The following is an 18,116-nucleotide window of genomic DNA, read 5'->3' on the forward strand; positions in this document are numbered from 1 at the left end:
ACTAGCAGGACAGGATGGATCTTTACCAGGCTTCAAAAGGCAAAACCACAGCACGATTATATCCTGATGGTAGCTCTCCTGTCCTCCATATTTTGTTAAATAAACTCAAATCATTCCCAAAACGTCTGAAGGCAGATGTTTAAACATAATGTAGCATAATCGATCCTCACCTGGAAAAGTGCAACCACACCCCTCTAAAGCTGTCGTTATTTTTGGCAGCGTAGCCTAGTGGTTAGAGCGTTGTACTAGTAAACGAAAGGTTGCAAGATCAAATCCCCGAGCTGACAAGGTACAAAATCTGTCATTCTGCCCCTGAACAAGGCAGTTAACCCACTGTTCCTAGGCCATCATTGAAAATAATATGTTTTTCTTAACTGACTTGCCTAGTTAAATAAAGGTAAAATAAAAATTTCAAACATGGTTAATCCAGCGATTTTCCAGAATCCCACTTCTTACGCTATACATCTTCATGCATTCTTATATTTTCTTCCTTACATTCATCACCTAGATTGCCAACTTTAAGCACTGCTTATGGCGGTCCGCAAACAAACGTTTAAAGTGCATGCTGCCACCTACTGTGCTGGATTGTATGATCAATCATGATCTTCCAAATTCTGTACTATCATGAAAATAAAATTCTAAACCTAATAAATCCCTAATTTCTACCCCCCCTTTTTATAGTCCCGTACCCCTTCAAACATTCAACCTCCAGCTGCGTACCCCCTCTAGCACCAGGGTCAGCGCACCCTCAAATGTTGTTTTTTGCCACCATTGTAAGCCTGCCACACACACACTATACGATACACTCATTCTTATGTTTAATAAATGTGAGTTTGTGTCACAACCCGGCTCGTAGGAAGTGAAAAAGAGCTCTTATAGGACCAGGGCACAAATAATAATCAGTAATTTTGCTCTTTATTTAACCATCTTTCATATAAAACCTTATTTGTTCATCAAAAATGGTGAATCACTCACGGCAGGTTAATGAGAAGGGTGTGCTTGAAAGGATGCACATACAGTAACTCTGCAATGTTGGGTTGTATTGGAGAGAGCCTCAGTCTTTTTGCACACAATCTGTACCTGTATTTAGTTTTCATGCTAGTGAGGGCCGAGAATTCACTCTCACATAGGTACATGGTTGCAAAGGGCATCAGGGTCTTAAAAGGCAGGATACTCAGAGCGCAGCCCAATCCAGAAATCTGGCAGTGGCTTCTGATTAAATAACATTTTCACAGAACCGCTTGTTGCAATTTCGATGAGGCTCTCTTTTCAGATATCGGTAAGTGGACTGGAGGCAGGGCATGAAAGGGATGACGAATCCAGTTGTTTGTGTCATCCGTTTCAGGAAAGTACCTGCGTAATTGCGCACTCAACTCACTCAGGTGGTTCGCTATTTCACATTGTCCGTAAGCTTGAGTTCATTTGCACACAAAAACAATCATACAATAATGGAAAGACATGTGTGTTGTCCTTGTTAATGCAGACAGAGAAAAGCTCCAACTTTTTAATCATAGCCTCAAATTTGTCCGGCACATTGAATATAGTTGCTGAGAGTCCCTGTTATCCTACATTCAGACCCTTTTTGGCAGTGAAACGAAGCTACTCATGCGAGAAATTTGTATTTTATTTTATTTGGCTTCCTACCTTTCAGTATCATGATCTCTCTTCTTCCTATGTCTTTCCATTACAGACCATTCAGATTCTTGAACATCGTCATTCCACTCCGTATCATCAGAACAATCACCCATAGTGATCGCACTCCAGCACAGCTGTTGCCCCGCCAACCTTCTCTCCATTTCATCCACACTATTCGCCACCATCCCTGCAAAAGCTCTTCCCCTCTGTCAGTATTTTATTGACCACGCCCATTTGTAACATTTTGTTGTTTATCCAATTAGTGATGGTCCCTCCTTGACCTCATGATCCCAACATTGTACAACAGCTGGGTGGTTTCAGCGAGTATTTGTATTACTTTCACAGAAGTTTAATTAAAACATGATGCGTAAAATTTGGCATTTTATGAGACAGGCTTTTTTAAGTGTAGGCAGGCTACAATTTCATTTGTGGGTTTAATTTGAATAATTTCACACAAGTATAAGGAAATATTTATATAGCCTGATTAAGGAATGAATGAAAATACAGTTTTAAAACCAATGTAATGTACAGTGAACAATATATTAAAATACTAAAAGCGGACAAGTATATGATCGCATCCAAATAATGACTCCAATTGCTTCACACTTGTTCCAAATGCTCTGTTGGTAGGTGCCATACGTTGCAAGCCATCAAATAGTCCTTCATTTCATCAATCATGATGTCATTGTGTCAACAGTACATTCTTCTTATTCCTTTTGTCCTTGTAGTAGTAGTAGTACTGCAGAAACATCCTGCAGTCCACGCTGAAGCCTGAAAGAGTGAACTGTAGTTCCAAATAATGACCAGCAGAGGGTAACGTATCTCCATGTTTCATTAAACACGTTTTCATTGTCAGCCAGACAAAAGGCTGCTTGCTGTGTGGCAGGGGGTTGTTTCATTTCTCCTCTCCTCTCTGAGCAGCTCCCCTCTCCTCGTCTCCTCTCCTCTCCTCTCTGAGCAGCTCCCCTCTCCTCGTCTCCTCTCCTCTCTGAGCAGCTCTCCTCTCCTCGTCTCCTCTCCTCTCCTCTCTGGGGGCATTTCAATACTCTAAAGCAACTCCCTCTTTTCGTCTACTTTGCTCTTTGGGCCCGTCTCAATACTCTAAAGCAGCTCTCTCTATGTGGCTGCATCTTAATACCCTTAAGCAGCTTCCTCTCCTTGTTTCCTCTCCATCATCTTCTGGGGCACCTGTGGGTCAGATCAGCCATAAGCCACTCCAGCTTGCCAGTGAGCAGTCTGCTGAAAGTCCACAGAACAGTGCTCAGGCTGTGGGTACTCTGAGGGGTACAAGACAACACTGGGCTCTCCACAGACCCCTGTAGGACCAGAGGGAAGAGGGACAAGGTGGGGTATAGTTAGGATGGAAAGAGCGGGAGAAAAGGGGGGTGGGAGGGAGAATGGAGGAAGAGAGATAGTCAGTATAACATAAATATAACACACATGGGTGATTCCTCACTAAACTAGAACTTAAAAGACCATGATTTTTTAGATTTTCACTAAATGTAATTCATAGAAGGGTCCTTTCACTTCTTAAGAGGAACGATTGCATCTGCCCAGTACAGTTGAAACTGGGATTCATCCGTGAAGAGCACACTACTCCAGAGTGCCAGTGGACATCGAAGGTGAGCATTTGCCCACTGATGTCGGTTATGATGCCGAACTGCAGTCAGGTCAATGATGACGAGCACGTAGATGAGCTTCCCTGAGAAGGTTTCTGACAGTTTGTACAGAAATTCTTCGGTTGTGCAAACCCACAGTTTCATCAGCTGTCTGTGTGACTGGTCTCAGACGATCCCGCAGGTGAAAAAACGGAAGTGGAAGTCCTGGGGTGGTGTGATTACACATGGTCTCGTGAGACCGGTTGGTTGTGAGACCGGTTGGACGTACTGCCAAATTCCCTAAAACAATGTAGGAGGCGGCTTATGGCTTCTTCAACACTTGAGACATCTGTGGAATTGTGTTGTGTGATAAAACTGCACAGTTTAGAGTGGCCTTTTATTGTCCACAGCACAAGGTGCACCTGTGTAATGATCATGCTGTTGAATCAGCTTCTTGATAATCCATCCACCTGACAGGTGTGGCGTATCTTGGCAACGGACAAAAATGCTCCCTAACAGCGATGTAAACAAATATGTGCACAACATTTGAAAGAAATAAGCTTTTTGTGCATCTAAAAAAATATTTGGGATCTTTTATTTCAGATCAAGAAGCATGGGACCAACACTTTACATGCTTCTTTTATATTTTTGTTCATTCTATATTATTTCTCAATTATGCTTTAAGATACAAACGTCACATATAGCCACAACAATCCTTCCTCCTTCTATGGATTTACATTTTGAGGAATCACCCACACATATCCAAATATGGCACCTGTACATTCCCAACCGTTTCCATTACAAACGCTATTAACTTTGCCTCAGCATTTGTTGATTTAGAGCTGGAGTCTGCATTGGTAATTTGATAATACACATGAAAGCCTTTTGTTGACATTGTGTGATGAGAATGAGACACACTCAAGACACACATTGTGAATGCCAATTGGAAAGAAACAACTGTTCTGTTTTGCTCATTTCTAGCGAGTCTTATGACAAATGTTGCTGGTGAATGGCCTGTCCCTTGCATAAGCACTCCAGGCTTGGCCTACGTGGCTGTGCCTCTGTCATGGGGAAGGTATGCCCTGCTATCTGCTTTTCTTCCTGGGGAAGGAAGAGCAGGGGTCGTCGGGGTCACAGCTACATATGAAATGAGAGGGAGTCAATGAGAGATTCCTGTAAAAAGACAGGATACTGCCTTTTTCATATGGAAACGGTAGTGACTTAGCAACACTGATAAGCTAACTATGTGTGGGCGGTGAAATGGATGTGTTTGTTTACAAAATTAATACAATTGCATGTGGGTGTGTTTGTACACACACACACAGTGCATTCTGAAAGTGTTCAGACTGCTTGACTTTTTCTACATTTTGTTACGTTACAGCCTTATTCTCAAATGGATTAAATACATTTTTCCCTCATCAATCTATACACAATACCCCATAATGGCAAAGCAAAAACAGTTCAATTTTTCTTTTTGTAATGTGCAAAAAAAAAAAAAGGAAATATCAGACCCTTTACTCAGTACTTTGTTGAAGCACCTTTGGCAGTGATTACATCCTCGACTCTTCTTGGGTATGACGCTACAAGCTTGGCACACCTGTATTTGGGGAGTTTCTCCCATTCTTCTCTGCAGAACCTCTCAAGCTCTGTCAGGTTGGATGAGGAGCGTCGCTGCACAGCTATTTTCAGGTCTCTCCTGACATGTTTGATCGGGTTCAATCCGGCTCTGGCTGGGCAAATCAAGGAAATTCACAGGCTTGTCCTGAAGCCACTCCTGCGTTGTCTTGGCTGGGTGCTTAGGATCATTGTCCTGTTGGAAGGTGAACCTTCGCCCCAGTCTGAGGTCCCGAGTGCTCTGGAGCAGGTTTTCTTCAAGCATCTCTCTGTACTCTGCTCTGTTCATCTTTCCTTCGATCCTGACTAGTCTCCCAGTCCCTGCCTCTGAAAACATCCCCACATTATGATGCTGCCACCCCCATGCTTCACTGTAGGGATGGTGCCAGGTTTCCTCCAGACATGGTGCTTAGCATTCAGGCCAAAGAGTTCAGTCTTGGTTTCATCAGACCGGAGAATCTTGTTTCTCATGGTCTGAGAGTTTTTAGGTGCCTTTTGGCAAACTAAGTGGGCTGTCAAGTGCCTTTTACTGAGGAGTGGCTTCCGTCTGGCCACCCTACCATAAAGACCTTATTGGTGGAGTGCTGCAGAGATGGTTGTCCTTCTGGAATGTTCTCCCATCTCCACAGAGGAACTCTGGAGCTCTGTCAGAGTGACCATCAGGTTCTTGATCACCTCCCTGACCTGACCAAGGCCTTTCTCTCCCAATTGCTCAGTATGGCAGGTGGCCGGCTCGAGGAAGAGTCTTCTTCCATTTAAGAATGATGGAGGCCATTGTGTTCTTGGGGACCTTCAATGGTACAGAAATGTTTTGGTAACCTTCCCCAGATCTGTGCCTTGACAAAATCCTGTCTCTGAGCTTTACGGACAATTCCTTTGACCTCATGGCTTAGTTTATGCTCTAACATGCACTGTCAACTGTGGGACCTTATATAGACAGGCGTGTGCCTTTCCAAATCATGTCCAATCAATTGAATTTACCACAGGTGGACTCCAATCAAGTTGTAGAAACATCTCAAAGATGATCAATGGAAACAGGATGCACCTGAGCTCAATTTAGAGTCTCATAGAAAAGGGTCTGAATACTTAAGTAAATAAGGTATTTCTGTTTTTAATTTTTAATACATTTGCACAAAAAAAATTGTCTGTTTTGCTTTGTCATTATGGGGTATTGTGTGTAGATTGATGAGAAAAAAAATATTTAACTAATTTTAGAATAAGGCTGTAATGTAACAAAATATATATATATATATATATATATATATATATATATATATATATATATATATATATATATATATATATATATATATATATATATATGTCTGTGTATGTATTTATTATTATCTCTTACCGTGATGTCCAGGTGTGTGACTATGTGTAGGTAATTGTTGACAGTATGCTCCAGCCTCTCCAGCAGAGTTGAGGCACAGCCAGGCTGGCTCAGTGTCCTAACCACCCTCACACTCCCAGTCAGAGCACCCAGAGACACAGCTATGTCCCTCCTCTTCTCCTGAGTCTGTGGTAAAAACACACACACATAGGTAACACATGCAAACACACACACACACATACAGAGAGAGAGATACAAACATCAAATTATTGCCACAATTGGATGCTACTGAACCGAGGAAAACAAATCATCTGCCTGAGAAGCAGAAGTTGAAGTGTTTGATAGCGTACCGATTTCCTCTCCCAGGAAGCCTTGTGAACCTTGATGCAAGGGAGCTGAATGGGGGACGGCAGGGTCTTCAAGACATCACAATCAGCCTGAAGAGAGGAGAGAAGCATACAGACATTAAAGGAGAGAGGTAAGACGGACGGACGGACAGACACACAGACAGACAGACAGACAGACAGACAGACAGACAGACAGACAGACAGACAGACAGACACAGCTACTCTCTGTGTTAAAGGTAACGTATATGGCAGATTGTTTAAAACATACAGGTTTAGCCTCACCAATGCAGCCTCCATGTCTGCCACAGTGTTTAGGTCCCTCCGGGACTCTCTGTCACACACAAAGTCTATGGGCCTGGTCTCAGCATCCCACACCTCAGAGGCTACCATGCACAGCAGCAGCAGTCCTGGACACATACCGTTGAAGTCGGAAGTTTACATACACTTAGGTTGGAGTCATTAAAACTCGTTTTTCAACCACTCCACAAATTTCTTGTTAACAAACTATAGTTTTGGCAAGTCGGTTAGGACATCTACTTTGTGTATGACACAAGTAATTTTTCCAACTATTGTTTACAGACAGATTATTTCACTTATAATTCTCTGTATCACAATTCCAGTGGGTCAGAAGTGTACATACACGAAGTTGACTGTGCCTTTAAACAGCTTGGAAAATTCCAGAAAATGATGTCATGGCTTTAGAAGCTTCTGATAGGCAAATTGACATAATTTGAGTCAATTGGAGGTGTACCTGTGGATGTATTTCAAGGCCTACCTCCAAACTCAGGGCCTCTTTACTTGGGAAAATCAAAAGAAATCAGCCAAGACCTCAGGAAAAAAAATTGTAGACCTCCACAAGTCTGGTTCATCCTTGGGAGCAATTTCCAAATGCCTGAAGGTACCACGTTCATCTGTACAAACAATAGTACGCAAATATAAACACCATGGGACCACGCAGCTGTCATACTGCTCATGAAGTAGATGTGTTCTGTCTCCTAGAGATGAACGTATTTTGGTGCGAAAAGTGCAAATCAATCCCAGAACAGCAAAGGACCTTGTGAAGATGTTGGAGGAAACAGGTACAAAAGTATCTATGTCCACAGTAAAACGAGTCTTATATCGACATAACCTGGAAGACCGCTCAGCAAAGAAGAAGTCACTGCTCCAAAACCGCCATAAAAAAGCCAGACTACGGTTTGCAACTGCACATGTGGACAAAGATCATACTTTTTGGAGAAATATCCTCTGGTCTGATGAAACAAAAATAGAACTGTTTGGCCATAATGACCATCGTTATGTTTGGAGGAAAAAGGGGGAGGCTTGCAAGCCGAAGAACACCATCCCAACCGTGAAGCACAGGGGTGGCAGCATCATGTTGTGGGGGTGCTTGCTGCAGGAAGGACTGGTGCACTTCACAAAATAGATGGGATCATGAGGTAGGAAAATTATGTGGATATATTGAAGCAACATCTAAAGACATCAGTTAGGAAGTTAAAGCTTGGTCGCAAGTGGGTCTTCCAAATGGACAATGACCCCAAGCATACTTCCAAAGTTGTGTCAAAATGGCTTAAGGACAACAAAGTCAAGGTATTGGAGTGGCCATCACAAAGCCCTGACCTCAATCCTATAGAACATTTGTGGGCAGAACCGAAAAAGCGTGTGCGATCAAGGGGGCCTACAAAACTCACTCAGTTACACCAGCTCTGTCAGGAGGAATGGGCCAAAATTCACCCAACTTATTGTGGGAAGCTTGTGGAAGGCTACCTGAAACGTTTGACCCAAGTTAAACAATTTAAAGGCAATGCTACCAAATACGAATTGAGTGTATGTAAACTTCTGACCCACTGGGAATGTGATGAAAGAAAGAAAAGCTGAAATAAATCATTCTCTCTACTATTATTCTGACATTTCACATTCTTAAAATAAAGTGGTGATCCTAACTGACCTTAGACAGGGAAGTTTTACTCGGATTAAATGTCAGGAATTGTGAAAAACTGAGTTTAAAAGTATTTGGCTAAGGTGTATGTAAATTTCCGACTCAAACTGTACATACATATTAAACCCATTTAAGAAAATCTTTGCTATTGGTCAGTGGCCCTGGCTGGGCAATTCAATTCAGTCAATTTCAGTCAACTTGTATTTGTCCCCAAAGACATTGGCTCATGATAGTTTGATTTTACCCATTAGTTCAGTTAATTATAAAACCCCTGTGAATGGTCACTTTCTGAATACTCACTGCTTAACGCCATACCCCTCTCGGTTGCTTCTGATGTCCATTCATGTGGTCCATTTAGAAAAAAATCTGGTTTACTGTCTTCAGTCGCAATATATCCTTGCCACTCCGAATTACCTTCTGCATGTCTGAAGTACGTTGTGTCCCCTCTTTCGTCCTCGCTCCCTTCCTACGTTTTCATGGCCGGAAGGGCGCGCATTATCAAGTCCCAGAGCTCAACTTTCCTGTTGCACGTCATTTCCATATGTCAAAGGGTCACAATATCAAGGATCTCCTGTTCTTACGTCTGTCCCCTGTCATTAAGTCACTTTCTCTCACTCTCTCTCTCTCTCTCTCTCAATGACAATGGCTCATCAACAGAAATATCATCCAACGTTCAGAGGAGAATATGTTGATGGACTCCCTAGCCTAATTCCACCAGAGTTAAGGGTTTATTATTGTGAAATTATTCAAACTAATTCTTTGGTGTGCACAGCTGATCAATCAAGCGATTGGAATTCTTCCATAGCTGTTAGCACGTATCTGCTTTAGGGATGGAGTATAGAGGAAATGGTAGGCCTGAAGCTTAGGATTCTATTGTACCAACTTTAGATATTTTTTATCACTGACAACATAATCTTCTAATCTACAATTTACATAGTCATTCAAGTATGCAAACCATGTAAAGCACTTTCACTTTCAAAGAATTTCCCTCCCAAAAATCTCTCTCACTCTCACACACACACACTTCCCCCTCTCTATCTCTCTCTGTCTCTCTTACTTACTCACTCAGTGTCTAGGACCGGTGTTTTGTTGTTGTTTTAGCTACACGCTTAGGAGACATCCCGTGTGCGACCATCCAGAGAGGTACAGTACATTCGGAAAGTATTCAGACCCATTGACTTACAGCCTTATTCTAAAATGTATTCAATAAAAAATGTCCTGCTCAATCTACACACAATACCCCATAATGACATCACAATACCCCATAATGACATCACAATACCCCATAATGACAAAGCTAAAACAGGTTTTTAGAATTGTTTAAAATGTATTAAAAATAAAAAACAGAAATACCTTATTTACATAAGTATTCAGACCCTTTGCTATGAGACTCGAAATTGAGCTCAGGTGCATCCTGTTTCCATTGATTATCCTTGAGATGTTTCTACAACTTGATTGGAACTTGAACTCCTCCTGTGGTAAAATCAAGTGAAAGGACTTTATTTGGAAAGGCACACACCTGTCTATATAAGGTCCCACAGTTGACAGTGCATGCCAGAGCAAAATCCAAGCCATGAGGTCGAAGGAGTTGTCCTTAGAGTTCCAAGACAGGATTGTGTCAAGGCACAGGTCTGGGGAAGGGTACCAAAACATTTCTGCAGCATTGAAGGTCCCCAAGAACACAGTGGCCTCCATCATTCTTAAATTGAAGAAGTTTGTAATCACCAAGCCTCTTCCTAGAGCTGGCCTCCCGGCCAAACTGAGTAAATGGGGAGGAAGGGCCTTGGTCAGGGAGGTAACCAAGAACCCAATGGTCACTCTGACAGAGCTCCAGAGTTCCTCTGTGGAGATGGGAGAACCTTCTAGAAGGACAACCATCTCTGCAGCACTCCACCAATCAGGCCTTTATAGTTGAGTTGCCAGACGGAAGCCACTCCTCAGTAAAAGGCACATGACAGCCCACTTGAAGTTTGGCAAAAGGCACCTAAAGGACTCTCAGACCATGAGAAACAAGATTCTCCGGTCTGATGGAACCAAAATTGAAATCTTTGGCCTGAATGCCAAGCGTCACGTCTGGAGGAAACCTACCACCATCCCTACGGTGAACATGGTGATGGCAGCAGCATGCTGTGGGGAATTTTTCAGCGGCAGGGACTGGGAGACTAGTCAGGATCGAAGGAAAGATGAACGGAGAAAGTAAAGAGCACACAGCCAAGACAACGCAGGAGTGGCTTCGGGACAAGCCTCTGAATGTCCTTGAGTGGCTCAGCCAGAGCCCAGAATTAAACCCGATCGAACATCTCTGGAGAGACGTGAAAATAGCTGTGCAGCGACGCTCCCCATCCAACCTGACAGAGCTTGAGAGCATCTGCAGAGAAGAATGGGAGAAACTCCCCAAATACAGATGTGCCAAGCTTATAGCGTCATACCCAAGAAGACTCAAGGCTGTAATTGCTGCCAAAAGTGCTTCAACAAAGTACTGAGTAAAGGGTCTGAATACTTATGTAAATTTGATATCAGTTTTTTTTTTTTATACATTTGCAACAATTTCTAAACACCTGGATTTTTTTGTCATTATGGGGTATTGTGTGTAGATTGTTGAGGAAATGTTTTTCTTTAATCCATTTAAGAATAAGGCTGTAATGTAACAAAATGTTACATTTCCGAATGCACTGTATACTACAAAGCAGATTCATTGAGTTGGCAAGCTAACTTTGATAAACAACCACAAATAACCCTAGATTTTTTGGGGTTCATTAAGAAATCTGAACTTAAATAGGCTTCGTGTTTTGATTGTTGAGTCAATTAAACCATCCCATTTCAAGCTTATCTTTCTAAAAAAATAAAAAGTTATTACAGAATATTTTGTCAAGTTAGATGGCTAAATCTTTGATCTTGCTTTGTACTGTACTCCTCAGGCAGTCAAGTTTGTTTACCACCCTGTCAGTCAACCAGCCCAAACTCTTCCAGTCCCAGAATGGACTAGGCAAGTCAGTTAAGAACAAATTCTTATTTACAATGACGGCCTACGCTGGCCAAACCCGGACAACGCTGGGCCAATTGTACGCAGCCCTATGGGACTTCCAATCTCGGCCGGATGTGGTACAGCCTGGATTTTAACTAGGGACTGTAGTGACACCTCTTGCACTGAGATGCAGTGCCTTAGACCGCTGCACCACTCGGGAGATTGCGTCCCAGTGTTAGCCTTTGGGTTACACCGTCATCATAATCACTGCAGCCCTAGCCAAACTGAATAGACACCAAGGCCCGGCTACTGTGCAATTCGCCAGGAGAGGAAATTGCTTTGAGTAGCCTTGTTAAAAATATATTTCAGTCATAGTCCTGAGCTGACTGCAGAGGTATCACACAGTGGGGGCTGTTTAGACAGCGTGCAATCAGTCGGGTCACCAACGGGACCAGTGGCAATTTTAGCATGTAAAACTTGGTGGGGCAAAAAAACTAAAAATATGGGATGCATGCCAGCAAAGCCACAACACAACACTAAAAAATACATTAATTGCACTATAACAGTGACAAACGGTGCGCACAAACTGTTAAGGCCTACATAAAGCTATCCTAACAGCAGAGTCCCAACAGCAGTCCCAACAACTTACCACTTCTACAACTGGCTTTCAGCGGAGCCTTGCCTGGCAGCGAAACAGTTCATTCTGCCTCATTTACTGCCTTTTAAAAAACATAGCTGATATGGATGACTTGCTTAAACAAATGTGGTTTCTACTGAGAATTGAGATGCACAAACTATGCCATAAGGGGACGACAAGTGGATAAGAGGCAATCCGTGATTTCGATTAAGACATTAATGAACGAGCTAGGACGGACGTAGTCAATATAACTATTTGTTCAGCACTTTTGAAATGTATAGCGGCAGAATTCAGAACATGGGCCGTTCTTACAGTGTTCTCCCTGTACATCAAGTCAGAACCGGAGGATAAATAAAGGGGGCATATAAGCAGACAATGAAAGCTCTTACAATATTTGATGATTACATTTCTCTAAAACAGGTTATAGGCTACATGTGCACCACCAAGTCAGAACAGTAGGCAAAAATAAGAGGTGAAAATAGGCTAAATTATTAGGGTGAGGCACATGGGCTACTAAAAGCTTACTATAAAACGTACACTTAGGATTACTTTCTTAGCTACAGTATACATATCTCCCTGGCATATTACATCATTTCTGCAGCAGCATACAAGACATTGTTGGACTCACCTTGTTGTGCTATTGCTCACTTGAACAGGAAGGTGGCGCGGCGGGCCTTCGTGGGCAAATTTTGTCATCAAACTTTGTCATCAAAGTCTGCCATTCTCTGGATTTATGGTGCTTTCAAGACAACTGGGTACTCAAAAAACAAAAAGGTAAACTCATGATGACGTCATTGATCTTCAGGTCATACCTCTAGAAAGAGGCCCGAGTTCCAGATTTACAATTCCGAGTTGGATGAAAGTTCAAAACGTATTTTCCCGGGTTCCCAGTTGTCTTGAACTAACTAATGTCAGATTTCGCAGTTCAGAGTGTACAGTTGTTTTGAGCGCAGCACAAATCATGCTTCATCAACAGCATGGCCAATGTTGAATGCTAATTTTGAACTAGGAAAAGAGACCCTTAATCTTAGACTTTGTACAACACAGCCACTCCACTGAATAGCAGGCTAATGATTCCTTCACAATGCTTGCAGTTAGCCACTGATTCTCATTCCTAACAACTCATTGGGGTGGTAGGTAGCCTAGTGGCTAGAGCATTGGACTAGTAACCGAAAGGTTGCAAGATCAAATCCCTGAGCTGACAAGGTAAAAATCTGTCGTTCTGCCCCTGAACAAGGCAGTTAACCCACTGTTTCTAGGTCATCATTGAAAATAAGAATTTGTCCTTAACTGACTTGCCTAATTAAAAAAGATTGTGATTTCAAAAATGTTGTGTAATGTTTATATCCGATGAGCACCGATACATTTTATCTATAATTTCTCTTCATTATTTATCTTCATATGACAAGGATAAAAAAGGATTTGCCAGTAGATTGTCGAATTGATTCATGATGATGACTGCTAGCTAAGGTTTTTCAGTCCAATCAAAACTACTGTAGAAATAATATAATTTGACGTCATTTTATCTGTGGCCAATGATCTTGAGCCTTCCTGGATGGGCACTTCTAATGTAACTCTATCGCAGCACCCAAGGGCCTTCAATTTTCAAGGTATACCCTTAGACTTGGCGGTGACGTAGTGTCCCCATGAGTGACAGAACACTGAGCCAATCACGGCCCAACGCTCCATATTTCTGCTGGCTTGTCCCACCACCACAGAAAGCACTGAGCTAGGATGAAACACCTGCATTTTGGAGCTGCCTTACTCAAGAAAACAAATTAAGAGACCATGTTTTATCAACTCAATTATCATTTGCAATCTGATATGTGACAGGTATTAATGCCAAAATAACATGTAACACAGGCAAGCCCCATTTTTTTTGCTAAAAATGTGGGGCTCAAAACAGGCTCTGCCCCACCTGCCCTGAATGACGGGTCGCCACTGAATGAGGCTTACAGGATGACATTGATAGGCTCACGGTTAACATTTTTATCTGCAAGGGCTATCATAAATAATAGGCAACTAATAAAAATGTGATGAATATTAATCCCACTAGGCTATATGTGTTTGAAAAGGGTGTAGGGCTAATTATCTGGATTATCATTAGAATAATGTTAAGTCTTTTCTCGAGAATACTTGACTGTTCCAGTGTTCTTCATGTCAAGGTGAATTCAAGATGTCATGAATTATCCATACTTGAATTTGGATGGCACAATGCAACACACACCGGTGGCGGTCCTGCTGATGCTTTTATAGCTCAGTAGCCAACCATTAGGTCTACTCTGTGTATTTATATTTCAGGAACAGAAGAGAACAACAAGTGTTAGTCATCACCTCGGATTCAATCTTCCACCGGGTGCTACTCGAATGCCCACGGGTCGCAGCTGTGAGAGGCAGTGATGATACAATTCGATAGGAGGGAATAGCAAAATCTCAGGTTGGACGTTGATTGATCCCCGTATTTGTGGACAATCAAGCCAGCCAGTAGAATGATACTTCGAGACGTATTGCACCCCATATTAACTGAAAGCATGTGTGTGTGTGAGAGAGAGAGAGAGAGAGAGCGAGAGAGAGAGAGAGAGAGAGAGAGAGAGAGAGCGAGAGAGAGAGAGAGAGCGAGAGAGAGAGAGAAAATATGAGTGTGCACTGTTTGTGCATAGGCTGTATGGCCGGCTTTGTGTGAAGTGTTGAGAGAGTGTTGAGTGCACACCCGTCACAGGTTGCACACGGCCAGACAGTGATAGTGATATTCCCTCCATGCCTTTATCTATCTGCAGACACCTCGAACGGCGCTCGTTAATTAAGACGAATGCGCCACCAGCTCACGGTAATGGCAACCACGTCTGGACTTTCTTCACGAGGAGATAAGGGGGAAACGTGGCACTGACAGAACCCGCATTGCATCACGAACACCCGGTAGCCTACCCCGCTTCTGATACAACTCGAGCCCCGCGGGAAAGCCTATTGCAGATTTATTTATATAATAAATATTTTGGCAAAAAATTACGGTCACAGTCACACACTCACATTTGACCGGGTAGCTCTGCTGTCGCTCCGGGGCCAGCTGCTGTCTGAATGTATGCGCATCGACGCGGATGAACGCAGCAGTGTTCAGAAGTTTGAGGTGCTGTGTGCGCACAACCAATCAAGGCACCAGCAACAGGCCACCAGTTTTCACGTTTACCCGAGGTGCAGAAGAGTGAATGAGACAGGAGATTGGAGTGGAGCGCCTCTGCTTGTGGATGGACCACTGATCAAGGGGGAAAGTAAGCTTGGAAGTTGGAGTTTATGCACGGAACGCGCAGAGATATTCCTCATTTTTATTCACTCTGTTACACGAAGGATGGAGGGGCGCAGCTGACGGTTAGGGATCGTAGCCTCGAAGAGGATAAACACACCGAAGGAACCGAACTGCCGGACGAGGGAAATGTGAGTATGAATGAGTCCTCGGCAACCTCAAGTCCATCATGCACCCATACCGCCGCCGGTGTCCTGTCTTTCCCCGGTGACGACGACAACAATGGGTCAAATTATGTTGTCATTATTCCTCTCTTGTTTTCATCAGGTAGCCTATCTATAGAGTATCAATTTAACTTTGGCAATGTGTTCATACTCGAGGGAAAATAAATTGGTTATTGAATCAGAGTCACATTGAATTGTCTGTATCCTGTAGGCTTTAACATGTTTTTATTGCAAAAAATGAAATCATGTTCAATGTAGTGACATTGGGCTATATATCTATTGGCATCCTTTATCTAGACACCGAAACTTGTTAGGAGAAGAGGTACAGGTGGTTATGTATCCTATTCCACTTTCCGCATCAAGTCGTCGTCAGGGCTCAAGGTCCTTATAAGGTCTCTCATTGCTGCGGTTCATCTTGAAATTTACGCGCACGGCGAACGGCTATTTTATTCGCTTAGAGGACTTTCCTTCATGTCGCTTCTGTAACGTTTAATAATAATAAAGTGTTTCCACTTCTAAGACCTGTATGTCATATTTTGACATTGAATCCACTCATTGACAGCAGTCTATGAGAAAAATAGCGATGACGTCATCGAGAGAGTATGATCCAGTCTGCAGATTTTATTTAGGTTTCTTTAAATGGTTTGACCTACTTGGAAATCCTAAAATGACTCTCGTCAGTTCCCTGACTGGTACTTGTCCACCCTCCTCCTTCACGTACATGTGAAGCCCCTCCAGTAGTTCCTCACCGCAAAGAACGTAGACGTTACCTCAATGCTGAAGAGCACACCTGCAACACACACACACACACACACACACACACACACACACACACACACACACCTAATGCACAGAGACACACACACACACACACACACACACACACACACACACACACCTAATGCACAGAGACACACACACACACACACACACTCTACTCTCAGATTCATCTCTGTAGGTCATACCATTTATGAATAATTTGTTCCCATCGTGGGGTGCCAAAATAAACTCCACAGGTGTGTATTTATTCCGGATTGTTCCTGTTGAGACTGAAGGTTGAACTGGGTCAGTGTGTTGGTGCTTGGGACTGCAGAGCACCTAGTTTTACTACTGTAGGAACGACAATACAGCTGCTCAAAGACACAGCCACAGTAGTAACTGCATGGTATTCAAAGCAGAAGCACACATACAACAATAGATATTGCAGAGAGAGACCAAACAAACGTAATAACTCCTCTTTCTCACTGATAAGAAAATGATATGTTTGTGTTGCCACAGTTTGAGCCAATGTCAAAATAAATATGGCTTGGATTATGTGTGCACGTTTCTGCATATTTGTGAATGTGTGTGTGTGTGTTGGCCTATGATTTTGTTGTTCCATTACCATGAGCCAGTTCCATTACCATGCCAACAGCCTATCAACAGCCTCATCACTGCAGCGGAATTCTTCTGTCAGCCAATCAGAGGCTCTTTCTCTCAGGGGGATTCAGTCTTTTCATCCTGTGTACGATGAGAGCCACTGATACTCCAAGGCCCTAAAGGCCTGGAGCGAAATGGCAAATTAGCACAGCACAACACAAACCACAACATGTAATATTCATATGGAAACAAATTCAGTGATCAATTGCCCAGTTTTGTAGGCTACAGAGTGGGTGAGGGAAAGGTCATTGTTGAGTATCTTCAAAAGTTTCCAAAGTCGGTTTTGATTATGGGGTATGCGTGAAGCAGATTGTAGTTTTCTGTATTCTATCTTTTTCTAAGGGCAGTTCTGTCTCCAGGGCAAAACTAATGTGATTGGTTGAAAGCGCAACAGTCAGTGGGCAGAGCTCATAGGTGGAAGGTTGGTGATAGGTTGCAGGGCACAACCCCAACTCTTACTCTAACCCTAAACTTAATCATTTGGAATTACTTGCCTAAATTTAACCAATCACATTTCATGGCTGAACTTTCGCACAGACCTGGGTTCAAATACTATTTGAAATATCTCAAATACTTTCACATACAGTACAGTCAAAGCAAGCATTCAAATATAGTTTATTTGAAAAGACAAGTAGTTGAATATTTAAATATATTTGGAAATACTCAAATGCACTGACTCAAATACACTGCCATGCATTTAACCCAGGCATTTGAAAATAGTATTTGACATAATTATTAGAAAAAACTCTCAAATACAATTAGGTAGACTATTTAACCATTCAAAAACTCAAATAAAAGTATTTGTTTTGGGCTGTGTATTAGATATTCAAATACACATGTATTTGAACCCAGGTCTGAAATCCTTAAGAGCACCTGTGCGTCAATCTAAGTAACATAATAAAAAGAATCTCCATCACAGTGTTCTTCGTTTTGTCCTACAACCCCCACAAAAGTCACAGGACCCGTCTGAAGGTAACCCATTCAAACGAATGGAAGTATGGAGGTAGTTTTGTACCAACAAAAATAAGGGGTTAAATATGTGTTAAAAAAAACACTAATATTTCTTGAGCCTTCTTATATCTCCTAGATATAGAACAGACACTTCAAAACCTTATTTCTTATGATTTATCATTTGACTGGCTTTTTTTGCCGTTTATGAATGTGTTATTC

General features: G+C 42.4%; 2 protein-coding genes across 10 annotated transcripts in view; one reads left to right on the forward strand and one right to left on the reverse strand.

The window, feature by feature from the left end:
* Positions 1-896: 896 nt before the first annotated feature.
* Positions 897-15,175, reverse strand: thpo (thrombopoietin). Of its 2 annotated transcripts, XM_055867187.1 has the most exons (5): positions 8,764-14,726; positions 6,810-6,934; positions 6,531-6,617; positions 6,202-6,366; positions 897-2,951 (listed from the first exon to the last, which is right to left on the reverse strand). In XM_055867187.1, the coding sequence occupies exons 1-5, from the start codon at positions 8,774-8,776 to the stop codon at positions 2,808-2,810; spliced, it is 534 nt and encodes a 177-aa protein (XP_055723162.1). In that variant the 5' UTR covers positions 8,777-14,726; the 3' UTR covers positions 897-2,807. The 2 variants fall into 2 exon arrangements, with proteins under 2 accessions (XP_055723162.1, XP_055723163.1); XM_055867188.1 differs by lacking the exons at positions 6,810-6,934; positions 8,764-14,726 and adding an exon at positions 15,093-15,175.
* Positions 15,176-15,353: 178 nt separating this feature from the next.
* The window catches only part of clcn2a (chloride channel, voltage-sensitive 2a), a 60,753-nt gene continuing 57,990 nt past the window's right edge, over positions 15,354-18,116 (forward strand). For all 8 annotated transcript variants that reach the window (XM_055867175.1, XM_055867176.1, XM_055867183.1 and 5 more), the window contains exon 1: positions 15,354-15,494. In XM_055867175.1, coding sequence (XP_055723150.1) covers positions 15,354-15,494 — 141 coding nt within the window. The remainder of the gene's footprint in view (positions 15,495-18,116) is intronic.

The sequence above is a fragment of the Salvelinus fontinalis genome, chromosome 17 (assembly GCF_029448725.1).
Source record: "Salvelinus fontinalis isolate EN_2023a chromosome 17, ASM2944872v1, whole genome shotgun sequence".
NCBI lineage: Eukaryota > Metazoa > Chordata > Actinopteri > Salmoniformes > Salmonidae > Salvelinus > Salvelinus fontinalis.